This window comes from Bidens hawaiensis, unplaced genomic scaffold, assembly GCF_021521415.1.
Source record: "Bidens hawaiensis isolate Kalapana, Puna unplaced genomic scaffold, B.hawaiensis_p1.1 tig00054948_1, whole genome shotgun sequence".
Classification (NCBI taxonomy): domain Eukaryota; kingdom Viridiplantae; phylum Streptophyta; class Magnoliopsida; order Asterales; family Asteraceae; genus Bidens; species Bidens hawaiensis.
The window spans coordinates 1-27,470 of NW_027499913.1; the positions used below are offsets into that span (position 1 = coordinate 1).

The following is a 27,470-nucleotide window of genomic DNA, read 5'->3' on the forward strand; positions in this document are numbered from 1 at the left end:
AAAAGCAAGTTGGGAGTCGGGTTTTAGTGAGTAACTCAAAATCTCGAGATAAAACTAAAAGTCTTCTGGACTGAAAACTGGTTCCGACCATAAGTGACAGAAATCGATTGGTCACTTTGTTGACCAATTTTCCTTAAACGGGTTGGAGTCCAATTTCCCGTTAATTCCCCTTAATCTCAGAAATTGATTGAGGGTTATTGACATTGAATAATAGAGAACAATTTTACAGAAGACAACTTAGCCGTAATGTGCTTAGATCAATGAGAAAACTGAGACAAACACCAAGAAACACCAAAGTCAAACTTAAGCATGAACAAACTTGATGAAGATAATAAAGAACGAAGGGAAATCGGGTTTTTCTCAAAGGTGGCAGCTGCTACAGAGTATATTAGGGTTTGGGAAGAGGGTTGCAGGTTATTATGGCCTTGTTTACATAAGATTAGTAAACTAATGCTAATTTTATTCAAAAGACTCGTTTAAGAAAAAATATCTCGTTTAATGACCCAATCAACTGAAATAAAACAAAATTTTGTTCTTAAGGAAGGGGCAAACGTATATGGACATGTAGCAAGTCTAGGAGGGTTTTCTTGGAGCTTAAAACAGGAATAATTAAGCGATTTAGCATTAAACACGAGATTTGACCAATAATAAACAAAAGAAGTTGATTTGATGCCCTGGCCACGCCACACGACCAAGTTAGACCATCATCCTCATGTAACACGGTGTGGAGGGTGGTATAACCTCTTTCGTTTTGTCATTTTTGGTCCCTGGTGTTCCCAAAATGTCATTTTTGGCCTTTTTTAGAGATATTAAGCAATAAATGGCAAGTTTAAATAACACAAAGGATATGAAATGAAAATACACCATCAAATACTTAAAAATGCATGACTTTATTAATAATTAAGATCCGAATTATATTCCTGAATTGATAAAACAAATACGAATACTATTACAAAAGATTCGAAATGTTACAATGAAGAAGAGGAGGATGAAGATGATGATGTGATGGATTGCTTCGATGAAAAGTCGAATGGTGATGATGAAGACTCTGATAGTAATGATGGACGAAATAATGGTGTTGGTTTGGTGGTGGCAGTGGAGCAGACAAACAAGTTGCTCCACATGATGATACGCCTCGTGATGATATCACGACCAGGGATGCTGCTCACAAAACTAGGGAAAACGATGCAGGCTTGGACGATGAGTTCAGGTCCATTTTTAATGTTGATGAACTTGCAGGTACCCTATCTCCAATTCAAGAATAGTCTGATGATGATGATGATGATGATGATGATGATGATGATGATGATGATGATGATGATAGCGTTAATTACTCTCCAAATCCGGACACGCCGGTTCGGGTTGACAAAGCTTCGGAACAAGAGACTACCACAGTTTTTGCTCTTCCTACTGCTGAAGCTTCTCAACCACCTAATCCTAGAAAAACAAAAGTGGTACGGTATCCAGAGAAACGCCAGCATCAGATGCCGAAACTACCCGTACCACGATGGCTATCCCATTCTATATTGCAAATGGCACAACAACAGTAGACATGGGCTCTCAGACATGCGAATGGGGATCTTACATACATGAACTACTCGGAAATGCATTCATTATCTCAGTTTGACATAATTATTTTCAAAGAATTGTGGGAAATGGGGCTTATGAAGATAAATTGGAGGGCTGATTTAAGCGTTTCTTGAGCAAAGAGAGTGACTACCTCAGCTTCACTTTAAACAAGGGTAGATCTTACTTGCATCCTACTGAAGTCGATCTGATGGCCGGAAATAGAAGGCATGGAGGTACAAGATGCGGAAGGATCATGGGGAGCCTATCTACTACGGTGAGCCGTTCACTCCCTACATGCGTTATGACTTTGTTGATTGGTAGTTCGACAATAGCACAGGGTAGATGGTCATTCACTATGAGACCATGCATATGCTCATATTCTTTGATGAGCACGAGTTGGCGGGTCTAAGCAAGGAGGATTTGTTGAGGCTTTACAATTCCCCCTTGTCCACAGTTGAAGATGTTCAAAGGGACAACACTGACAAGATAGTTGAGAAGATCAACAAGCTTGTTCATTATCTTGTTGACAATCAACTATTTGATTATGACTCTCCCTTTGAATACGAGACCGACTGAAGATAGAGGCTAAGGAAATAACACTAAAGACTACAGAGAGATTATTAGGCCCCGTTTTGTTGTTTAATCTTTTGTATTATCTCATGTTGTATTTGAATAGCTTTCGTTTTCATTATGTAGGTTGGGCCCGAGGCAATGTAAAGTGAGCCCATTGGGCCGTGAATAATAGAAGAGCGCATGGTATACTCTCACCTATATAAGGTGGAGCATACCCATGCATACATAACCTTTTTGCAAACTTTATCTTCACTCTCTACCAACTCTCTCTCTCTCTCTCTCTCTCTCTCTCTCTCTCTCTCTCTCTAAACCAAACACAACAAGATCCAAGATCTCGGTTCTCTACTAGTGATTTCCGCTAGCCAGTAATTGAGATTGATCCAAGAACATTGTTGTTTGATCCTGTCTCTAAGACCAACAAACTAGCTTGGTCTAGTGGCAAAGGGTTATGACTCCCAACCAAAAGGCTGTAGGTTCTAGTTTTATTTGAAACATGTTTAAGCCTATTTTTATACAAAAGTTTTTTGCACAACCCAAATCATAACCAAGAAAGCCAATTCAAAAATTTAAAACCAATATACATACATCTATATATATGATTGTTTATTGGATTACATCGAAACAGAAGGCAAGCGGGCAACAAGCTGCGCCGCTACTCCTTTTTGAATCGTAAAACCCAATCTTTTAAAAACTATATTTGCTGATCTTGGAGTCATAACATTACTATGCATGACCCGCTGAACACGGGTAAAAGTTTTTTTCCCTTTTGTTTAAGGCCCAAAATATTTTTTAAATTTTTTAAACCAACAAAATACTCCTTTTGTTTAAGGCCCAAAATATTTTTTATCTTCGGCCCAAAAGTTTTTTTCAAATCTCAGAGCGGCCGTGCCTAGGGGCTAATTGGGACAAACTTAATTGATCCCAAGGCTCCGGTTCAATCATGCTTTCGCCTTTCAAATTAAGTTTTGAAGATTCCGTCATGAAGATGCAAGGTTATATCCGTCGTGATCTTATCTAGGTGAATGGTTCATGAGAGTTAAAACATTTTATTTCGATTGTACCTAGGTTTTGGATTGAGTTCTTGGTTAACCTCTATAGTTAAATGGGTTGAATTGTGTATTTGGTTTATTTACACGGTTTACCTTTGTTTTAAATATTAGTGCACTATCATCAGCTTTTGGTTTTTTTACATAATGAGCAATTTGGTATTGTATTATGTTTTGCAATTGTGAATTGGTAATTTGTGAATGAACTAGTCTTAAAAGTTTTTATCACTTGCATAGATGTATTTACAAAGTCATGTTTATGGGATTTTCTAACTAGGTGGACTCAATCATATGTTTGCTTACTGAATCTAAATCTCTGATTTCTTATAATTGTTTTAAAACTAATCAATGGTTGTTGCTTAAGAAAGCATTTTAACTTAAGTGAAATAATCAAATAGATCGAGTAATGTTGACTATATGCTCGTTGTGGATATAATACCGTACTTACTCTAGCTATATAGTTTAATTGGGTTTTCGCATTACTTAAGCATTGGCCGTCATTCAACTAGGGCGCTCTGCATCCTATAGCAACCACTGGGTAAAAACGTCGGTCTCTTTAGTGATTAAAAGAAAAGAAAAAATAAAAATAAATGAACCGATAGAGATGGCATGTTATCGTTATATGGTTTCAATATGGCAACATTCTTGCAACAACATGTCGTGTTTATATGGTCATCGTATCAGATCAAGTTTTATGAATAGTGCACCCACTCACGCTCTCATCGTCGTGATTCGTCGTTGTCCTCGTCATTATTTATTTGTTTGTTATTAATATTATTCTAAACATCATTACCATTCCATCAATAGAAGCTCATACTGCCTTTTGTGGTCAATTGATGTTGTAGCCAATATCAATGTAAACGTGTGTTGATAATCTTTTAGGTGTATCATCACTTTATTTTGTTCTTTACGTAAATGAAACAATTTGTAAACCTAATGTACCATTATAAATAAACTTTTTTTATTTTGTAAATGCATGTTTACGATGAATTTTGGGGAAGAAATTTTCACTGCTTATAATTTCGTACCTTATTAGTTTTGTTGTATTGGTATCGATTATATTGGTTTTGTTAGGATGAGTTACTGTACAATAATCGCTTATCATACATTACGTACACGAATTATGCTAAAGGTTAAATCCAATTAGGGATGAGCTCGGTACCGTACCGGTACCGGTACCGAAAATCCCGATCCCGAAAATTGCAAATTTTTTGTACCGGTACGGGTACCGAAATGTTCAGTTCGGTACCGGTACTGTACCAGTACCGGGACGGTACCGGTATTTAAGGTAAAATTCGGGAAATACCGGTACCGTACCGTACCGGTCCCGAAAACTCAAAACCTTTGTACCGATTCGGTACCGACGGTACCAAATTGGTACCGATTTTGGTACGGGTACCGGTTCAGTACTTGTACCAATCAGTACCATACCGATTTTTGCTCATCCCTAAATCCAATTACGCTCAAATAAGTTTTCATTAAGAACAAGTCAAATATTGAACGATTGAAGATCGAGATCTATTTGTTTGGATGACCTGATGATTAATTGGATATTGATGACGAGTTCAAGATCATCTACTGTGGTGTGATTTCATGGATCAATTAAAAAAAACGTAGGTTGTCTTATACGTAATTATAGCAAGACATTGTTGTAGTAGATATTTTGCCTATATTGGTTTTGATATGTTAGACGTAGCATATTTTCCCTTTTTAAGATATCTTTGATACATAAATAACAAAATTATTACAGCACTCTAATTCCATTTATATGAACATCTCTTAAGGAATTATAGCCAACCATAGTATGAACAAAATTTCATTTTCTTAAGTGTAATTTACAGTTGTGATATAATTCACAGGAGTCAAATATTAAAGATTTGAGCTTTTAAAAATTCATAAAGAATTACAACTAAAAATAAATATAATACAAAACTTAATTGTAATAAGTAAGGTAGTGTGAATACATTAAAATAGAAGGTAAGCGGGCAACAAGTGCGTCGTTACCCATTTTTGAATTTCAAAACTCAATCTTTTAAAAATTGCATTCGCTGATCTTAAAGTAATAACATTACTATGCATGACCCGTTGAACTCGCGTATGACCCGTTGAACTCGCGTAAGTAACTCCACAGCTTCAGGTGTGAGGAAACCGAAAGTGTTAAAGCAAAGGAATAAATACATGTTGGTTGTCAAGACATGTCTTCTCATGTTTAATCACCTTGCCTGATCGAACTATGAAATCACTACTTCCTAAGCCCACCAGAAGAGAAACTCCTGTTAAATCCGAGCACGCATATATAAATCCACAAAGCTTTTAAAGAATTTAAATATAAATTTAAAAATATTAAACAATACAAAATCAAAATCCAAATCTTTGACTTTTCTGTATTATAATTGCCAGCTTTCATACATATAATAACCAAAAAAACCTAATTTTTCCTCATTCAACCAATCCTCCTCATCTAATGGATCTTCATCATGAAACTCAACCCTGCAAACCACCCCACTGTTTCATCCTACCATTAACATTAAATAAAAACGATTTCACCTATGCACTCATCTTCTTCATCTCTATTCTAATAACCTCCATTGTTGTCTGCTACTTTGTATCCCCATTCTACCCTCACCTTCTTCAGTTTAACCTCTCCAAAGCCCTACCCATTAACATGACCTGTGATTATTCATATGGGAAATGGGTTTGGGACGAAACATACCCGACCCAAAAGTATAATGAAGATTGCCCGTTTCTTGATCCGGGTTTCCGATGCCGCCATAACGGGCGGCCGGATACCGGGTATGTTAAATGGCGGTGGCAGCCTCATGGGTGTGATTTACCAAGGTATGGGGTTCAGTTCTAGTTTTCTATTGGTGGATATTGTAAAATAATTTTTGTGCATTATTAAACTGCATGCATGGGTTTTCTTTTATTGTTTTTTGGAATTTTATTGGTTTAAAATATGAATTTCGAGGTAGCTATTGATAAATTCTAGGGTTGAAGATTTAGTGCTCATAAGTAGCTCAATGCATTGCTTGTTGTTCACATGATTTTTTTGTTTGTACCTTTTTTTATACTGTATTATGCTATATTATATAGTATTATAATTAGTAGCAGTGTAGCATCCTTAATTTTAGCTTTGTGAATCTCGAGTTAATCAAACCAGTGAGTCAGTGACACCTTCATCAAATGGTTTGAATAAACTGGACTTATTTTAACTGTTCGTAAGCATATCAGTTTAAATTTCTGAAAGCATTAAGCCAATAAACTCAAGTCATGAAGGTTGAAATTTGAAAAACTAGTTAAAAATAAGTTTATTGAATTAATTATGTATTTTAATAATTATACAAACTGTGATTCACTATAAATCTTAAAATTTTCATGTTGGTAACTCTTTGGTGAAGACATGAGGGACGAATAGTACTAACGGTTTTTACCTACGGAATACCGACAGGATCACAGGCAATCCTAGCTAATCATAATTGTGACAAATACCGACAGGATAACAGGAAATCCTAGTTAATCATAATTGTGACAAATACCGACAGGATAACAGGAAATACTAATTAATATAATTGTGATATAACTATAAGTCATTTTTCTAGCAGTATAGTGAAAGTCCAGGGCCGTCGACCACCCGGGCCTCCCTTAGAGCCGGCCATGTGAAAGTGAAAGTAAATTGTTCTTAATAGTTAAAGAATTGTTTTAGTGCCTATCAATTTGTTTTCTCCATTTTATATTTTCCTATTCTAATTGTTCGTTTCTTTTTGAAGACTTTTTCCTAATTTGCATCTTTAATTTGTGCCATTTAACATTCTATTTTGAGTGTTATCACATATAAAAAATAATAAGAGTGTAACATAATTGTACTATAAGCATGAGACAATCATAGGCCCTATTCAAGAAAACAATAGAAGCTAGATTAATGCGTTCATACAAAAGTCATATCTACAAGTAAGGCCATATTAGAATCTTGCATTTTAAATTTGAATAAATCCATTTGATGAACAGAATACAAAACACAAAATTGTAATCAATTGCACTATGTAAATAACAGATTTGATGCACGAGATTTTCTCGAAAGAAGCAGAAACGGACGTATAGTATTCGCGGGGGATTCCATAGGAAGAAACCAATGGGAATCCCTACTATGCATGCTTTCACAAGGAGTCTCAAATACATCAACAATATATGAAGAGCATGGAAACCCCATAACCAAACACAAAGGTTTCCTTTCAATCATGTTTCATGACTACAATTTGACCATCCAGTACTACCGAGTGCCTTTTCTGGTGGTCATCGATGACCCACCGGAAAATGCTCCCAACGAAGTCCAACGAGCCATTAGGGTTGATAAACTCCACCGGTTCTCTATGAAATGGGCCGGAGCACATGTTCTTGTCTTCAGTGCTGGTCACTGGTGGAACCAAGACAAAACCATAAAGATGTAAGTGCTCTATAACCATAATAGGGTGCGGGGTTAACTGACCCACAACTATTTTTGTATGTAATTATTACGGTTTCTATAGACCCCCGGGATTTTTAAACTACCTTGTCAACCTATACATGTTACATCTGGAAAACAATTTAGTGAAAAATAAAAAAAAAATGATTATCGTTATTACCTCGGCAATTTGTAGTTTTTAAATTTACAAGTTGCAATGGCAGCTTAATTATTGTTATTTATGCGGCCCAAATCAAAAATTTGGGCATCGAGTTATGAGATATAATTCATAAAATTTATATAGTTTTATGTTTATTGATTATAATTTCGTTTTTATAGGATGTTGATATTTGTTTATGTTCTTCAGGGGATGGTATTTCCAGGAAGAAGGGGCATTGAACATGAAAATGGATGTTATGGAGGCATTTGGGAAGTCTCTTCAAACACTAAAGTCATGGGCTTACAACACTTGTAATCCCCAAAAGACCCATATCTTTTTCCGAAGCTTTTCGCCTGTACATTACAGGCAAGTATACGTTTTTACAAGCATAAGTTTCAGCTCACTTATATGATATGGGTACATTTGTGTTTTGTTTGTAGTTTAAGTACATAAAAGTAGTTAGAAGTTACACTAATGGGTCTAGCTAATCTGAACTTACGAAATTCAAAAGATGGACAAAAGTTGTTTACGCCATACAGGGTGGTTGGACTCAAACCGAACCAAAGATAAAATTTTATTTTTTTGGTTTTATGTTATGGATTCGGCTCGGTTATTACGTTGATCAGGCTAGAACAGTTTGGGTCCGATAAAAATTGTTACAAAATAGTGAATTTGGGCTCCAAACTTTTGAGCAAAAGTATTTGTTCATTATTTATTAATAGGTTTGAGTCAAAAACTTATCCCCAAAAATAATGAGTTTTGCCATAAATTCAATAACAAACATTCAAACAAATTCAGTGCTGTTTTGGTGCGTTTCTGTTCAGTTTTGATGCGGGTCATTTTGGGACAAGGTATTACTAAAACTGAACCATAATTTTAAGTTAAAAAACTGAAAACAAAATCAAACCGCTGATTATTAGTTTGGGTCTGGTATTTTGGTTCCGTTTTGATAGATTTTTCGGTTTTGGATTGGTTAATTGGTTTTATTCTCACCCTAGTTTCTGGGTCGGTCTAATCTTACAACCCATCTCCGTGTACACCTTGGCACCTCTTAACTATTTAATTTCTGGAACTTTCAGCCTAAAATCGTTCAAATAGCATAAAAATATTGAATGAAACATGTTATATGTGCAGGGGCGGAGAATGGAACACAGGCGGTCATTGTGATCGGAGCAAGGAACCAGAAACAAGCTACATTAATCCAGAAAGTGAACCCTTGAACAATCAGATAATAATGAAAGTGGTCAAAGAGATGGAAGCCACAAAACGGAAAGTCAAATTCTTGAACATTTCATATTTAACAACAATGAGGAAAGATGGTCACCCTTCAAGATATCGTGAGCCAGGTACTCGACAACCGTCTCCACAAGATTGTAGCCACTGGTGCCTACCAGGTGTTCCCGACACTTGGAATGAACTTCTTTATGCACAACTTTTGTCCACAGGATTTAGAGTCAAGTCATCAAGTGGTGCACTGATTAGAAGTTTGTACTATGTTGGCTCATAATTGGGCTAGTAGTTCATCGGCACATGAACTGAGGTTGACTTGGATGGCTCAAGTATGCACACATGACAGTTCATGTTGGTTCTTTTGTCGATAGAAATGGGTTCAAACCATAGATGGCGTCAAACCAAATGTTTATTGCTCCTGCATAGTTTAGTCATGAGGAACTTCAAAATTATAGGAAACAGAAACACGCAGATTTATTTATATGTTATTGCATGATTAATGTATGTAGTTGATGCAGGAGCATCAACAATATCTTTTAATTTGTTATGTTTATATTTTATTGTTTTTTATTATTTTATTTCCATGTTCTCTCTTTTTCTTTTAGCATAAATAGGATGTTAGGATTTATTGTTAAGTTTCTGATTAAGTTTGATATTATAAGAACATTGTTTTTGGAACTTCAGTTCGATTTATCGTCTTTTGATTAATCATGAGTCTCTCGAGCCATTGTTCCCTTCCAAAACTGCATCAGTAGTACTTTTTTTATATAAATTGTTTTTGTTTTTACTGTTGTATCCTGATTTCCCACGAATGTAACAAGACTTTTTGATCTCTTTGAAGCTGTTCAGTTCATAGCATTAGCCAACTAAACCCTTAAACTTGACTTTCTTGATTGAGGTTGCGTCTAGCCATCAGTTAAGAGCTAAGTTTTACATTTACCAGGCGCCAATGAGCCAAACAGATACCAAAAACTTACACTCAGTATTGTGCAGGGGCAGCGCGAACGCAAGCCCCCACTGCCACAAATTACGATGCAGACTCGATCACTAGGACCGATCTTAGGGTAGCACCCCTCCTATGTGCAATGGAGGTCGCTAACCTAGGCCATGGACCTTCTTGATCGCCAATTGACCCCATCCAGGTAAGTGAGTATTCCTGTTACATCTTTCATCTTTTATCCACCAATCGATCCCTTTAGTTTTCTTCTCCATGTCGATGTGGGATCACTTTATAGTTCTCATGCTTTTCTGGGAGTTCTAGCCCCTTGATATATACTTTCTGATATACATTTGAGTTTAAATTTTAATTTGTAAATTCTTAATGAATCCAGCTTGAGAGAACGGAATATTGTTCATATTGGATAACAATATATTTTTAGCAATAATATATGGAGCGATAAACACAAACTACTTAAATCCTGCTGAACCACTGCTGTAATTACATTAAGATTCTATCATGTTCAAGAAAATAGTGGATTAAAACGTTGTTAGATTCCTTGATGAAGAAATTACATCATGATGATCCAATTGTGTTCAAGAAAGCAGTACATTGAGTCAATTTGTCGAGGAATTAAAACAAGACTGGTAACGCTAAGTCTAATTACATCAAAAGTTAACTACAAATATTAGTAAACATGCCAGATTTAGTTCATTCGTGCTTTTTTATCAAATACATCTTATCAAGACATTTTGAGTATCTGATTACTGGTCAAACATGTAATCAATAAGCATGAATTATAATAGTTGTGTAGTTTTCAAGTTAAGGCTTTATTCGCGAGATATGTTTCCAATTGCCAGGATTTCTTCTTGTTTAGTTATCAAACGAGACAAGCATGTATATTGTGAGTCCAGTTTGGTTTCTTTGAATCTTTTCCAACAATCAAGTTCTATAGGTTTTCAAGCTTAATATGGTACTTCAGTTACATACATGAATACAGTCAATTTATCTGCAATGAAGGTGTCTTAGCTGAACAGTAAGTAACTAGTATTGAGCTACAATGTACAACCATTTTTAAGGTGTACAAATTTAGGAATTAGAGCTAGAATTTTATGACTTAACATCAAGATACTAGAAACAACATAAGCCTTGAAGTTGGGCTAAATTGCTTATACAAAAAATAAATAAATAAAAAATAATAATCCTTCTTAAGCCTAAAGGTGCCCCACGGCCAAAAACAAACTAAGTGGAGCTTGAAAGCAAAACCTTAAACAATGAGATGAATTTTAATGTGGTCAAGAGATGAAACTTGCAAAATCTTTAATTTTTTAACATAATCAATGAGAAAAGATGTCAAGCCTTCGACACACATGATAAACCAGGTATAACCGACCCTACAAGGTTGTTATCATTGGAATGAGATCCTCTATTCTCAACTTTTGTTTGGTGACTGATCAATGAGAAGTGTGGTTTGAAGTTTCTTCTACTCTATGGAATCAAAACTCTGTGTATCACTCTTCTGACTGTTTTTGTATTAGAAACCATCTCTTTCTTCAGTGATAGTTAACTCACATATATTTATGAGCTACGCAATTGTGGCTTGCTATCGTCCATTATGATCGCATATATTTCGGTAGCCACAAAACCTTGAATATACTTCGAATACTAGGCAATCTCGCCATTTAAAAACATATATGTAGCAAGTACCCACATCCTAAAGAGATATAGTGATGTCTGGGAGGCTTGTTAAAGAATCATTAGACATAGAAGCCATATATCAAGAGTATTATTCTAACCACAAGATCAATCACTTTTGACTAACTATTGAGCAGGGTCTGCGCAAACGCAAGCCCCCGCTGTCACAAATTATGATGTAGGCTCGGTCACTTGGACCAATCTTAGGATAGCACCCCTCCTACGTGCAATGGAGGTCACTAACCTCGGCCATGGACCTTCTTGATCACCCATTGACCCCTTCCAGGTAAGTGAGTTTCAATATTACCTCTTCCACCTTTTATTCACTCTTCCATCCCTTTATCTTTCTTCTATTTGCTGATGTGGGATGGCTTTTAACTGCTGTTTTCACTGCACAATCTCACGTATCCTTCTAGTTCCGGCTCTTTGTACTCTCGGTTACACATTAAGTTTACAAGTTTAATTGAATAACTGTTTCCGTATCCAAATCAGATAATAGTATTCCCACATGTGAATTTGGACCTTTAAAGGTTTCATGAATAAATTTGTCAGGAATAGGGGTGACATTTTGTTACATCAATGCTGCAGGAGTGAATTTACAAAAATATAAATGCACCCATTGCTAAACTTTACAACACTTCATATTTGGTAAGGTTAATTTCCATTCAGTGTGATCCTTTATGTTCTCATAAGAGTTGATATAAGTGTATGAACGGTACACTTTGTTTAAGTTCAGTTCAATATTATAACCAAAACATAATTAAAAGTTCCGTATCAGTTCGCATAATTTTGGTTTTTGGTTTATCGGTTTAATTGTATACAAACTGGTTCAGCTAACTCAATTGACCACTGGGTTGCACTCTGAGGCTTGTCTTAACTGGAAGCAGATTCAATACAGATTTGAATTTTGATATAAATAAAAATGCCAATAAAAATAAAATAAAATATATTATGGCTTATACCAAATATAAATTATGTTCTTTTTAGGCCTAGAGGTGCCCCTCCCCCCACTACCAGAAAAAAAGTCAAGTTGTGAAAGCAAAACCTTGAACAACGAAATGAATTTTAGTGTGATCAAGAGATGGGACTTGTAAAATGCAAAATCAATTTAGAATATAACGTATCTAACGTCAATGAGAAAAGATCTCAAGCCTTTGAGACACGTTGAACCATTTACTCGATCTACCACCGACTCTACAAGGTTGCTGCCACTGGGATGAGATCCTCTATTCTCAACCTTTGTTTGGTGAATACTAAACCATATGATCTCAACGAGGAGTGTGGTTTGAAGTTTCTTCTATGATGGAAAGTAAAGTAAGACGTTTCTTCTACTCTAAGAACCCCTTGTATCAACTATTTGGCCATTTAGTATCAGAAAACCATCTTTTAGCGCTAGTTAATCGACAAATAAAGTTGTAAGGTTATGACTCGCTATTGTCTATTATGTTCATGTGTTATATACTTATATCGGTAGTCACAATACCTTGAGTTCTATACAAAGACATGAATTAGGCAATCTAACCATTTAAACACACATAGATCAGATGCCAACACATTGAGAGAGAGATATATTGGAGGTTTCTTAAAGAGAATTTTGAATCAATATTGGACAGAAAAGCCACATATGTAATATCGGTGGTCTTCAAAACCAAAGATCAAGTATAGCTCATGGTTGGCTCATAATGTGCTATGTGTGTATCAACTACTTATTCAAGTGATCATGGTATATTCAATTCTACGAACTAACTCTTCATTGGCAAACAAATGCACTATTTGGTTAGCGTTAGAGGTTACACATGTGGAAGAAGTAGTACAAGTCACATTACAGTTCTAAGAGGTGTTCTTCATATTCCATCCATATCAAAGGTTGAAACTCATTGAAGATGTATTCATATATAGTACATTCCAGATGCACACTCCTTACAATACTACAATGATAGTAGTTCACAAATCACAATATCGTGTGGTAATTGGAGTCTTATTGGGAGGTTGTATCGTCTCACTCTCACCTTCACTGATGACTTACCATTAATTACTAGCTTTATTTGTTAGTGCATGATGTATTTGAAGATAGACAGAACATCAAAACTAGTCATTTATGTTTGCACGCTTTTTCATTGGACGTCCTTTGGCGAAAGAAATGGCAGAAAACATCCTTTATGCTTAAAAACTCTATCATGTTACGTCCTTTCGTACTAACTCAGTTAAATTTTTTCGTTAAATCTGGGCATCGCACGTGAGGGTAAACTAGTCTTTTTACATTATTTATTAAAAAATATAAAACCCCTTAACACCCAACTCTCTTTCTTTCTCATAGAACTCATTCTCTCTCTCTCTCCTCTAGGCTCTCCTACCTCTCTAAATTCTGGTGCCACCATCACCTTACCGCCGCTTGCCACAATCACCCCCGCCCCGCCTGTGATTGTTTTGAGCTTGAAGATAGGAAGTAGGCGGTGATGAGCTAGGGTTCAGGCGAAGGCGGTGGGGTTTCTGGAGATCGTGGTGGTGGAGAGAGATGAAAGGGGGTAAATCTGTTTGGGACCAGATCTGGGTGATTTGGGTAAGTAAATCACAGATCTGTTATCGGAGATGGTGGTGATAGTTGGTGCTCATTTGTTGGTGGTGAGTGGTGGTTTCTGGAGATCGTGGTGGTGGAGAGAGATGATAGGGGGTAAATCTGTTTGGGACCAGATCTGGGTGATCTGGGTAAGTAAATCACAGATCTGTTATCGGAGATGGTGGTGATAGTTGGTGCTCATTTGTTGGTGGTGAGTGGTGGTTTCTGGAGATCGTGGTGGTGGAGAGAGATGATAGGGGGTAAATCTGTTTGGGACCAGATCTGGGTGATCTGGGTAAGTAAATCACAGATCTGTTATCGGAGATGGTGGTGATAGTTGGTGCTCATTTGTTGGTGGTGAGTGGTGGTTTCTGGAGATCGTGGTGGTGGAGAGAGATGATAGGGGGTAAATCTGTTTGGGACCAGATCTGGGTGATCTGGGTAAGTAAATCACAGATCTGTTATCAGAGATGGTGGTGATAGTTGGTGCTCATTTGTTGGTGGTGAGTGGTGGTTTCTGGAGATCGTGGTGGTGGAGAGAGATGATAGGGGGTAAATCTGTTTGGGACCAGATCTGGGTGATCTGGGTAAGTAAATCACAGATCTGTTATCGAAGATGGTGGTGATAGTTGGTGCTCATTTGTTGGTGGTGAGTGGTGGTTTCTGGAGATCGTGGTGGTGGAGAGAGATGATAGGGGGTAAATCTGTTTGGGACCAGATCTGGGTGATCTGGGTAAGTAAATCACAGATCTGTTATCGGAGATGGTGGTGATAGTTGGTGCTCATTTGTTGGTGGTGAGTGGTATTTCTGGAGATCGTGGTGGTGGAGAGAGATGATAGGGGGTGGTGGTGGAGATACAGATTTGAAAGACGATGATGGTGGTTAAGTTGGGGTTTAAAGGCAACGACAGTGGTGGTTTATGTTGGGTAATGGTGGTTTGGTCAGGCTGTAGTGGAGGTGATGTTGCGGTAATCAGGTCGATGGTAGGAGTGGTGCGACGAAGGTTGACGGAATCCTCAAATTTGTTCTGTATATCTTGTTTGTGTTTTCAAACGGAAGCCCCAAATTTGTGTTTTAAGGTGGTAATCAGGGTTCAAATCAGATGACGGCGGCAGCGGTTTTTTTGGGCGAAATCTTTAGTGTGTACAAAGAGGAGACACAGAGAGAGAGTGTTTCAAGATTGGGATGGCAGTGCTTTGTTACCGGCCATATATTTAATGGCAAGACAGAGACGGGTGGAGATGGATTAGGGCCAAAGTTAGGGTTTTTGATTTTGTAAATGATGAGTATTGGGGATTTAGGGTTCTTACAGTGGGAGTTACAGTGGAGGCGACCGACGGTTAGTGGTCGGGTGTTTGTGGGTGGAGGCGGCGGCAGATGGTGGGTGGTGGTGCTTGTTTGATTGGTGATGGTAGGGGTGGTGGAAGAATCAGAGAGAGAGGGGGGGGGGAATTTTATTTTTCTTAAATTTAAATGTTTATTTAGTTTTAATTATTAAATAATGTGTAAAGTTACAAAAGTACCCTCATGTGCATTGCACATGACTAGATTTAACGAAAATATTTAACAGGGTTAGGGCTAAAGGACCTAACGTGAAAGGAATTTGAAACATACAGTATGTTTTCTGCCATTTGTTTCGCGAAAGGACGTCTATTGAAAAAACGTCCAAACATAAAGGACGTCTTTTGCTGTTTTGTCTTGAAGATATGTTTAACCTCAAATATTAAACATAACATGCACACGACAAGATTCTTGGTTGTAAACCTTTTGTTTTTTTTTTTTAAATAAGATAGAACTAAACAAAGACGGAAAACAATCACTAACAAGTGTCTACCAGTACTCTACCAACTTGTCAAAATAGGCTAGTCTGCATACTGTTATGATACAAATTGGTAATCGAGCGAGCGATAGAGAAGAAGAAGAAGAACAGAAGGGAGAATTATCTCAAAATCAATCGCTAATCTCATTCCCGTAACCAGTTGGCTTATTAACAGTTCATACAATTGACTAACTACACTTTCAACCCTCATACTATGATACTTTTACAATTGACCCCCTCTACTATTTGATACCTAACACATACCTAGTACAATATTGTTTCTCATATTTCTCTCTCATGTTCTTCATCTTTTTGGAGAGAAATATTTAGTCCGATGTTCTTCATCTTCATGATCATCCATTAACCCCATCCAGGTTTAACTACTTCCATCTTTCACCTTTTATTCAGCCTCCACTTAGTTTCTTTTTTCTTTATCTACCAATGTGGGATGACTTTAAAATGCTCATTCCACTACACACATTTCACATATCCTTTTTACTCTAGATCTTTGTTTTCCTACTTAGTAATAAGTTTATTTTCTATTTGGAAAGCCATTTCTTCATCCAAATAAGATGCTAGTATTCTCAAATCGTTTTGTGGATTTGATTGGACCCCAGAAAAAGAAAGATTTTTTTTATTGTAATAATAAGATAGTTGACCCGATTCGAGAGGTGCTAATCTCCAATTTAACCAATTCGAGATGATAAGTCTCCAGTTACAAGTGATAATCATACTAAACAAGACCAAGAAAACTAGAACAAAAATGGAATACTTAAACATAATTTGGTAGTTAATGCCTCCTGACAGTCAGTCCTTGATAGTCAACCTCCCACTTATTCAGCCCTAAACTTTTGCTCCTGGGTCAAGGTAACTTACCCGAGACCTTTTAGACCCAGATGGCTCGACCCGCTGATAAGGTGGAGTTAAGGATTAGAGCAACATTTTGTAAGAATTCAGACTTTTAAGGTTTCATGTAAGGATTTGTCGAGAATATGGAGACATTCAGTTCACTATGATCTTGCACGCTTGTTTTAATAAGGAACATAAGTTTGTGAACGGTTCAGTCTTATCAGCTCAGGTTCATAGAATAACCGAATCATATTCAAAAGTTAGTTCGATTAATTTCGAAAATGATCATCGGTTAAACATACAAACTTGTTCACCTAAGTCATTGACCACTGGGTTTCATTTTGAGGGATTGTCTTGATTGAAAATAGATTTGGGTGTTGATAATAATAAACATTTTCAGCAAAGTAATATATCTTTTGGCATATTTTTTATGGTTTTTGATATGTAAAAGACTTCAAAGTTCAAACAGATTCCCTGCTTTAAAATGTCGGGTGCAGCTCTTCACTTCAAAATAGTAAACCAGATCGGTTCGATAAACTCAGTTTTATGGATCTTTGTAACCATACCCGAACTAAAAAAGATAGCTATCAAAAATTTTCAGACCGAATCATCAGTTATCAGTTCTTCCTTTGGTCAGTTGTTGAATGGGCAATGGCATCAATTAATTGGGTGAAATAAATTCAATATAAAAATTAATATGTACAAGCAGTCCTTTGTTGTATAGCAAAAAGATCATAAACCAGTGGTCACCACTTTCGCCTAATATAAATAGCAACCAAACAATAGAACAGATGACCATAGCAACAAGGGTGAGTTTGTCCCACAAACTAAATTGTTGGGTACAGCTAAAATTGGCATGAGAAATAAGTGAACTGATATATCGCTCAAGATCAAAACAGCATAAAGCCTCCACTGCCACAAATTATGATGTAGACTCGGCTACTTGAGCCGATCTTAGGTTGGCACCCCTCCTAAGTGCAATGGAGGTCACTAACCTAAGCCATGGACCTTCTTGATCATCCATTATAAAAAGCAAACTTGAGTTGGTCGTAAAATGCTTATTAGTCATAAAATCCCTATGTGTTTCTTCATTCGAATATGAGAGTATAGTGGCCAATGATGGTCAATAGAATTAGGTAGAGAATTTGACCATGGAGTTATCTATCTAAGACAGTTGTGTTACTAATGTTATATTGTGCATTGATGAAATAAGAAGCACCACCCTATTCATGATAAAAGGAAATGCTAAATTTTCAAACATGACGTGTCTAAAATTGATAAAAGCACATGTCGAGTCTTCAAGAGGCCAGGTAGTCTACCGTCGGCACCACAAGGTTGTATCCAGTATACACTTGTCTGATTCAGTAACAATATAAATGAACTTCTCTACTCTCAACTTCCGTCCAAAATTTTTGAGTGAAGCGATCAAGAGATATTGGTTAGAAGTTTCTACTATGAGAGCTAGTAGTCAAAATATAATATGTTATGGGCTTGTGTTCTTGAAGAGTAAGAGATGCTTAAAATAAAGGGAATGAAATATCAATATTCATAAGTATTATGTATGAAATGAAAATCAGAATGAAAAGATGCTTAAAGTTGTTTATGGGAAAACTATCCTAGGAAGTGTTTCTAAAGAACAAGCCAAGATGGTTGTCAAACACCTTCCGCAGGTTTTAATCTCACACCTACACAGAGTGTAAATTTCTTAACCAGTATGAGACAAGCTTTTGTAAGGCTGCACACAATTAAGGATTTAAAACTGATGGCAACTAAATCATTAACAAGAACAAAACCGGTATGAGACAAGCTTTTGAAAGGCTGCACACAATTAAGGATTTAAAACTGTAAGAATGATTAACCAAAGTAGACAAGACACTAAAGCATTACACTCAAGTATTGTGCAGGGGCTGCGCAAACGCAAGCCCCCACTGCCACAAATTATGATGTAGACTCGATCACTTGAACCGATCTTAGGGTAGCACCCCTCCTTCGTGCAATGGAGGTCACTAACCTAGGCCATAGACCTTCTTGATCGCCCATTGACCCCATCCAGGTAAGTGAGTATTCCTGCTCAATCTTTCATCTTTTATTCAGCCTCTACTCCAATTCTTTTTCCTTTGTCTACCGATGTGGGGTGACTTCAAAATGCTCATTCCACTACACAGATTTCACATCTCATTTTTAACTTTAGCCTCTTTGTTTTCCTACCTGGTAATATAAGTTTATTTTCTATTTGAAAGTGTTATTTATTAATCCAAATCAAATCGTTTTGTAGATTAGAGCAACATTTTGTAAGAATTCAGATTTTCATGAAAGACTTTGTCGGGAATAGGATGGCATTTTGTTAAGCAAATGCTTCAAATATGATATTTCGCCTTCGACGATTTTTTTCAAAATAGGAATCCATCCATGACTAAAAGTGCGTTCATATTTGTTAGCGTCGATTTTGTTAAACAATAATCTTCCAAGTTTGTTTTAATAAGAGGGTTTTATGTTGTCCAAAACAAGTGACCTTTGATCCAACAAGCCGATCTAAATCAAGTCAGTTGTGAAACCAGGACTTCTCTAATTTGTGCATCTTGTGGTATTATTAAATTGAAAGTTGTGGAAACTGGAAAATGTTCCATTCAGTTATCCACGTGACGATAATTCAATGTAAGTTTGTGAACGGTTTAGTTCATTTCAGTTCAGTTCTGTGTATAACTGAACCATAATCGAAACTTTCAGTCATCGCCTTATCAGAAAACTATCAGTTGGGTCAATTTCGGCTTTGGATTATCAGTCAAGTATTAACTCATTGATCACCGGATTTCATTTTGCAGGCAACAGATGCATGACCTATTTATGTTGAATAGATATTTAACACAGATTTGAATTTCTGATTTTTGGATAACAAAATCATCAAACCAAAATACATTTTTGCATGAACTTTAATTTTGGAAAAAAAAAATCTTCTGAAGAAACTATACCAGGTTCAATTCATTACTTCAAAAGAGACGAGTTCGGCTCGGTTAATTCAGATATGTGGATGTTTGTAACTAAAACCAAACCAAAAAAGAACGGTATCAAAAAGTTTCAAACCGAATCATCCTTTATTCATGTTCTCTTGGTTACTGAATGTGCATGATACATCAATTAAATGGGTTAGCTTAACTTCAACATCAAATAACCAAATAACCACTTTACATGATGCACTGATGCATGTATTCACGGCTAATATTATGCATGTATTCGCGACTAATAACGTTTCTTAAACTAATATCCACTTTACACAAACATTTAAATTCAAATTTTGAATGTTTAATAATCAAAACAAAGAAGCAAGTAACATATTACACTATCGTCTTGAATATCAAAAATAATATGTTGCAAACTAATATTGTAGCCCCGTTTGTCGCAACAAGTAGCAAACACACATAAGATCAGATCACCTCAGCAAAGGGTAGTATCGTAATCTTAAAGCACTTGTAAATCAATGCTGTGAGTGCTTGTGCTATTGACCCTATCTGCCAATAAAGCGTAGAAGCACTTACTGCTTCTCTGTAGGTGGTTCAGGGGGGCCTCTAGCTATTGGCATACCACTATTGTATTGTGCCCGCCGCGGCTTTGCCAGTTCAACGGTTATGATACGTCCGTGCAGTGTCTGCAGAAAACCATATACATTTCAAAATCAGAATAGAGGGCGTTTGGCATTGTGAGAAAGTGATTATGTTAATATAAGCTATAAAATGAAAAACGCGTAACAGTTACTTAATTTAAAAAAAAAAAGAATTTAGAACTTGAACCTTTCCATCCATTTCAGTGATAGCTTTCTCAGCTTCATCTGCAGATGCATAAGTAATAAACCCGAATCCTTTTGATCTGCTTGAAACTTTATCCATCATAACATTGGCTGCAAAGTATTGTTAACTATTATATTACCAGTTTGATTAATAAAGATTGCGAAAGAAAGCACTTAGGGTACGTACCTTCAACAACTTGACCATATTGAGAAAATGCATCTAGTAATGCTTTTTCTGTGGTATAAAATGATAATCCTGCAAGTAAATACATAATGAGGAATAATATTCCTGATGACTTTAGTCAAATGCAACTAGAATATGCTGCAATACTTCTAATAAGCAAGTGAACAAATATGCACAAAAGTCTTTTAACATATCAGATATAATATCATGTACCAATTTTGGTTATCATCTGTGAGTTGCTACACTGTTCTATCACCTAAATCACAGGCCAACTGATATATTAGTTATAACTTCAAAACCAAACCGAATAAACCAACCCAAATCCGATAAAACCAAACTGAAGCAAAACAACGGTTTGGTTATATGCTTAGTAAAAACCGAACTGTAGGTTCGGTTTTGGTGTTGCATGTGATAAAAACCAAAAAACAAAACCAAATAGACAGATATTTATTGTTTACTTTTTATTTCTTAATTTAAGTAATTTATAAGACCTTAATGAATATGTAACTCAAATATTTTACCCAAAATGTTATAATAATCAAGTAGTTATAAAATTAAATTTATGAAGCTCTGATGGCAAAACCAAAAAACCGAACCAAACCCAATCAAAAAACCTAAAAAAACCGAAACCGAAGCGTGCAGACTTAGGTAAGGTATTAACAAATACTGTTTGGTACTGCAACAGTCTGTTCTTTGTTTCACTCTACTTAAATGCAAGATGTCAGTCCAAAACTAATATATGAATGAAAATGATCATTAAGATATCCACAGACACAATAGAAGAAGAATTTGAAGTATGAATTTGAAGGAAAGACGCAAAACCTGCAACATAAAGCCTGGAAGCAATGCCTCTACGTGAAATAAGAGAAGATGGAGGTCCAATGGAGGAAGATGATGTGTTTGATCGTGAAAAAATACAGGTGAAAATTGACTTTGATATCATCCTTTTACATGCCGCCATAGCTCTCTCTGTCTCTGTGTTTGTTTATTTAGGGCTTAAGAAACAGGGGAACAAGGAGAGGAGAGATGAGAATACAAGTAAAGCCCTTGTTCATTTATCTATTCATTTCTCTGAGGAATTCTAACCAATGAGATTGTAGTTTCGTTAAACGAAAGAATGAGAATGGAAACTAAATCCCGTCAAATTCCATATTTCATAGGATTTTAAAATTCCACCTATTTTATAAGGATTATTATGGAAAGTAAAAACCCTTCTGAAAAAAATTCAAAAAAATTAATAAAAAAATCATAACTCAAAATATAAATCAAAAACGAAAAATGTGAAAAAACTAAAACGTTTCCGCCGTTTCCCTCATTCTTCAAAAAAAAACGGAGAATGAAGAAGATTCCAATTCCAATACATATTAAAACCAAACACATGATAGGGATTCTCAAACATTCCAATTCCAATTCTAAATCCTTTAAAAAATGTCCGTAAAACGAACGCGCCCTAAGTTTTTTTCTTGCTCCAATGTTTTGGCCATTACCCAAATTTAGTCCAAAAACTTTTTATTTTACATGCATTTCGTTTTTGCAAAGTTTGTTCAGGTCGTTAACGCCGTTTATTTTTTAACGTTAAGTTAGGGGTATTTTAGTCTTCTCAATTTATTTATTATTTTGTTTATTTCTATCACCATTAATTTTGCATATTTCCAGCAGTAGATTGGGCTGCATGCCCAACTGTTTGGGCTGCTGAAAACTGCAACCCAATTCAAAAATAAAGCAGCCTATTTTTGTTACTTAGAATGTTACAACCAAGCTGATGGTCCAATTCTTTCTTCGCCTGGTATACAAACAGATCCGGGCCCATCCACTTGAGACGGATGACTTGAACCACCACTTTTCCAAAAAAATTAATTATTTATGTTGAATAGAAAGGTTCGTTTCGAGCGAGAAAGAGAAAACGATTTCGATGACCCGGAATTACTTTTAACTCAAGATGGTGAATCGACATACCGGGTATGTCGAGACATCCGGAGTAAAGGAATGGGAGAATCGAGACAAAAGCGACATGCTAGGAGTTGAAGAACAACCTATTTCGATTCGGAAAATAGGGGGTGGTTGTTGGACGTGATTTCTGTTTGGCCGACTCTTCGAGCCTATGATGGGTTGGTGTCTTGTTTATCAAGTTGAGCACGTGACTTAGTTTACAAGGAATATATGGCTTGGATAACAAGGAATTTATTTTGTTAATTATTTAGATTTATTTTTACCAATAAGTATTTGAATATGATTATGGTGGCCCATCAGAAATTTGTCCAACATAATTGAGTTAGCTTGAATTTGATCTCTATTTGTTTCGGGTCTGACCCATATCCTTAGTGCGAAGATCACCTATAACCGGGTGTGTATCATCAGCCTAAACATCTATCTATCAATATCTATATATAATTGTCTACATTTGAAGCCCTCACGTTGCCCCCCCCCCCCCCCTCATGCCACCAGATTGCTCCATTTCAAAATGATGGTCTCTCATTGATTTAACTTTTTAAAATAAAATTCGCGGGTCATATGTGTCTTAATTGGATCCTCCAAACCCGGATATCAAATAACCCGCTTCTCTCACAATTATTTTCATCAAAACCCTAATACCTTAATAGCACTTCCCAACCAGCCTCTTAACTCATCCACTACTCTCTGTTTCTTCACACTAATCGACTTTTGAAGCATCTTTCAGCGATATACATTATGCATCTTCATCTGTACGATTTTTCCATCGATGAATCCTCTAAGGTTTGCTTCTTCAAACATTGGTAACTTTTTAGAATTTTATCTACATTGAATAAACTATATTTCTTAAAGATCAGTGTTGTTTCATTGTGTGCTTAGGACTAATTAGGGTTAGATTCAACCACTTAATGTTTTGTTTTATTGATTCTATGATATCTTACATCGATTTTTTTGTTACTTGTAAATTTACATCATCAAGTATGGAGTATTAAAATTTGAACTAAATAGAATTCGAACAATGAACTCAACTTCGAATTTTGGGTTATCAGAATCAAACTCGAATTCATATATCTCGAAACGATTCAATTTGAATAAACCAGATTTTTATAATCTTTTTATATAAGATATGAACTTTTGGATTCCGTCTAACTTTTTATATATTATATATAATTAAAATTAGTTTAGAGTTATTTTTTTTGTTTGATAATTTTGAATTCTTTTAATTTAAATTTATTTATCTTTTATTATATTCCTAATTCTCATTTAAATCTAACCATAAAAATTATAATTCAATGGCTATAAATCCTTATAAATTGATCATTTGTTAACAAACTTTATATATTTTTATTTCAATGGTAATAAAATTAGTATGACTTTATAGGATGCATATGCATTGAGCGTTCAGTCTTTTGCTAAGAAAAATCAAGGAAAAGCTGCTGTTATTATTGTTTTACAATTTGCTACATACAAACGTTATGATGGTTAGTTACAACAAAACAACTTTAGTTTAGAATTTATATAACATATTAATATGTGTAATTTTCTATGAACTATCTTAATTTAATTAACATATGTATATATATTATTATTTTCAGGGGAACCTGGAGTCTCTAATGCTCTTAGTAGTACAAAATTATCCATTAATGAAGAAATTGTTGAAATCGTGGAGTTCAAAAAAATGTTTAAGTTGATGTTTTATTTTTATAATTTTATATGTATTTTCAAAAAAAGGTATCGAGTTCTGAAGAAACATGGATCTAATTTAGTGGGGATTGGATCTATATTTTCACCAAATACGAGCTACTAACCGAACCAAAAGTCAGATGTAATCAGATCTTCAACTAATTCCTGCAAAACAGATCGTCGTGAGTCTCGCTACGGGAAGGACAAGAGGGGGGTCTTCCCGTAACCACCATTCGACGTAAGAATAAGTACTGTTCTGTAATAGAGAGTAAGTACAAAGTGATTGATGTATTCTGTGAGGTGTGAATGAGTACCTCATGATGGTGATGAAGGTATTTATAACCGGGGGATGGAGAAAGGTGATTGGTGGAGTTATCACTATCTAGAATATTCTTTTCTACCTAAATGGACACGTGTTGTGCCTTGGTAGGATGTGACAACCTGGCCATGTGCATGGTTGTTACCAGGTGTCCAGCTGTCCTTCTCTCATTGGTTGTCTGTCCTTGTCAGGAAATGTGTAAGCAATCTTCTAGAATTATAGTGTTACAACTGTTTTCCCTCGCCATGTAAGAACTCTTTATTGTTTCTTCCTTATGCAGGGTTTTTTGTGCTCCGCTCATCTCTCCTGTGGGTATTATTAATGGCCCGCGAGTGTTACTGGTGATCCGCGGATATCTTCCTTGGGCTTGCGGATCGTTTTACTACCTGTGACATTCGTGACAAATTGAATAAGCATTTAACCGCTTATTAAGTAACGATCGAACGAATAACCGAACGGGTCTGGTTATGACCAGATATCCCAGGGGGCATATATAAGTGATATACGTTGAATATAAGCCAACATGTTAGTATTATGGCCTTAGTTCCATAGCAAACCAGTTAAACGAAAACATGCTCGTTTAACTACCCGCTATGAACTTAAACGCGAATAATAGTTCCGAAACAAGCATTGTATCATCCGATAAGCCGAAAAAGACCTACAAAACATTTATTGGGAATGTTTTAAGCGATCTGTGAAAATATTTTCGATTTTTACAAACGAATAGTATGTTTTTCTAAATTTACACAAAAATGACCGAAAAAGACTCGTTTTAGCGTTGTTTCTCGTACCCGATATATTTTTCTCGCCAAAAACCGAACCCTAAATAAACTTGGACTCGGGATTTCACGTTAGGACACGCAAAACGAGACTAATGGGCCAAAATTGAGCCCAAAGGGGGCCCAACAAGCCCAGCCCGCCAAAGTGGACCAAAACCCCCATTTTATTTATTTTTTTTCACATATGAACATGCATACAAGATGTTTTTCACACTTATCACTTAAAATCTGGAGAGAATCACCTACTTGCTTGCTTCTTCAAATATTCCACACAAACCCTCAAGGTAATCCTCCATTTTTTATCATTAAAGCTTAGTTTAAACATGATTTTTACATAAAAATGAAACTTTGATTACCAAAAATAACATCTAGCCATGCAAAAACCCTAAAAATGGTCAAAAAATATGTTTTGATCCTACACATGGTCCAAAACCTATTTTGATAAGTTTTTTGGCCATAAACACGGATTAGAGGGTTTAAACGATGTTTTTACGGTTCAAAAGTTCGGTTTAGAACCCTAACCGAAACCCTAATTTCCATGGCTGGTCTCTTGATGATACATGCTTGGTTTGTGATATAGGACATGTACCTAGCTGGTATAGAAGCACGAGAACCCGGAAATTTGATTAGGAAAGCGAAAACGGGCGAAAACCGCAAAGGTATTGCCGAAACGTTTGATTACGGGCTGTTTAGGTTAAGGTTGTGATGTGCATATTGTTAGATCATGAAATTTATCAGGGACATCAGGGACCATATCATTGAGTCCCTCTCCAAATTTGGTAAATTTTCAACCATCCGAGAATATTTGGTGAATTTATTACTGATTTAGGGCGTTTATTTGGGAAAAGTACTAAAATTGCTGGAAAAATTATGAAAATTTCTGGAGAACTTAGATTTAGTATATTATGATTACATATGAATTTTGGGGTCATTTGGAAAACCCTATGTATGTTTTGTACAATTGTGTTTATTCGGATTTTTATAGTCTTTTTTGGCTCAAAAATGGTATTTGGCAAGATTATTAGCTTATGGAATTGCTACAGGTTATTTTGGGAAGTGTTTTTATCACTTAGGAATTTTGGCAGATTTTTCGGAAATTATTTGGTATAAACGGATGATTTTCGGGCTAAATATAGCATATAAAATGATTTTTTATAAATTTATAAATCAGTATATAATTCCAGAAATAATTCTATAAAAATCTACATATTTTATTAGATAAGTTTCTAAATTTTCATAATCTAATGATTAATGGATAATTAATTATGTTAATTGAAAGATTAAACAAATTCACGAAAACCGGCAAGTTTGTGACTAACGAACCGGTTAGGATATCAGAACATCAAAAACGATCCAGAAGCATATTTTCGGATTAATTATGTAAAAAAGAAATTTTTATGAGAAATCCGGACAATTTGGATAGATTGTACGCATTTTTCTCCAACTCAAACTGAATAAACGGAAACGAGCCCCGTAGCGAATCCAGACCCCAGAATTGTGATCTTTCTTTATAACTTAATCATTTTATCAACCAACACGTTTACCCAACTTTACATCCCCATAACTGTTTTCCAAACGCGTAAACGAGCAACTTGGCCCAGCTGGTGAAACGGGGAAACTGAGCCAAGTTCGATTTTAAACATCAGACATTGAACAACATCACAACCTAAGCCTATTGACACTTTCTGGGTGTTACAGCCACATCCAGACTAGCTATACAGCCCAGCTTAGTATAAAGATTATAATAATATTAAAATATTAATATTATTATAATATTGAGTATAGGGACTAAGTGATAGCAAGGGAAACGAACCTTGAGTTGACCTCACACTGAGTGCCTACAAAACAGTGAGTTTCATGACCCCTCTTTTCAAACTATTTACGAACTTTTGGGGGTGAA

The 27,470-nt window shown here is 35.8% G+C and overlaps 2 protein-coding genes and 4 non-coding genes across 6 annotated transcripts; 1 reads left to right on the forward strand and 5 right to left on the reverse strand.

Moving 5' to 3' along the window:
- The first annotated feature begins 5,652 nt into the window (after positions 1-5,652).
- LOC143600827 (protein trichome birefringence-like 8) lies at positions 5,653-9,293 on the forward strand. The gene is made up of 4 exons (XM_077078399.1): positions 5,653-6,026; positions 7,240-7,629; positions 7,994-8,152; positions 8,921-9,293. Exons 1-4 carry the CDS (start codon positions 5,653-5,655, stop codon positions 9,291-9,293), a joined length of 1,296 nt encoding a protein of 431 aa, XP_076934514.1.
- Positions 9,294-10,005: 712 nt separating this feature from the next.
- On the reverse strand, positions 10,006-10,166 carry LOC143600833 (U1 spliceosomal RNA). The gene has a single exon (XR_013147546.1). It is a non-coding gene; the product is annotated as a U1 spliceosomal RNA (small nuclear RNA).
- Positions 10,167-11,781: 1,615 nt separating this feature from the next.
- On the reverse strand, positions 11,782-11,942 carry LOC143600835 (U1 spliceosomal RNA). Its single transcript, XR_013147548.1, has one exon. It is a non-coding gene; the product is annotated as a U1 spliceosomal RNA (small nuclear RNA).
- A 5,816-nt stretch (positions 11,943-17,758) lies between these two features.
- LOC143600832 (U1 spliceosomal RNA) lies at positions 17,759-17,914 on the reverse strand. Its single transcript, XR_013147545.1, has one exon. It is a non-coding gene; the product is annotated as a U1 spliceosomal RNA (small nuclear RNA).
- Positions 17,915-18,774: 860 nt separating this feature from the next.
- LOC143600834 (U1 spliceosomal RNA) lies at positions 18,775-18,935 on the reverse strand. Its single transcript, XR_013147547.1, has one exon. It is a non-coding gene; the product is annotated as a U1 spliceosomal RNA (small nuclear RNA).
- A 1,303-nt stretch (positions 18,936-20,238) lies between these two features.
- On the reverse strand, positions 20,239-21,800 carry LOC143600822 (small RNA-binding protein 11, chloroplastic-like). The gene is made up of 4 exons (XM_077078394.1): positions 21,662-21,800; positions 20,843-20,911; positions 20,660-20,766; positions 20,239-20,517 (listed from the first exon to the last, which is right to left on the reverse strand). The coding sequence occupies exons 1-4, from the start codon at positions 21,798-21,800 to the stop codon at positions 20,404-20,406; spliced, it is 429 nt and encodes a 142-aa protein (XP_076934509.1). The 3' UTR covers positions 20,239-20,403.
- Positions 21,801-27,470: the final 5,670 nt, after the last annotated feature.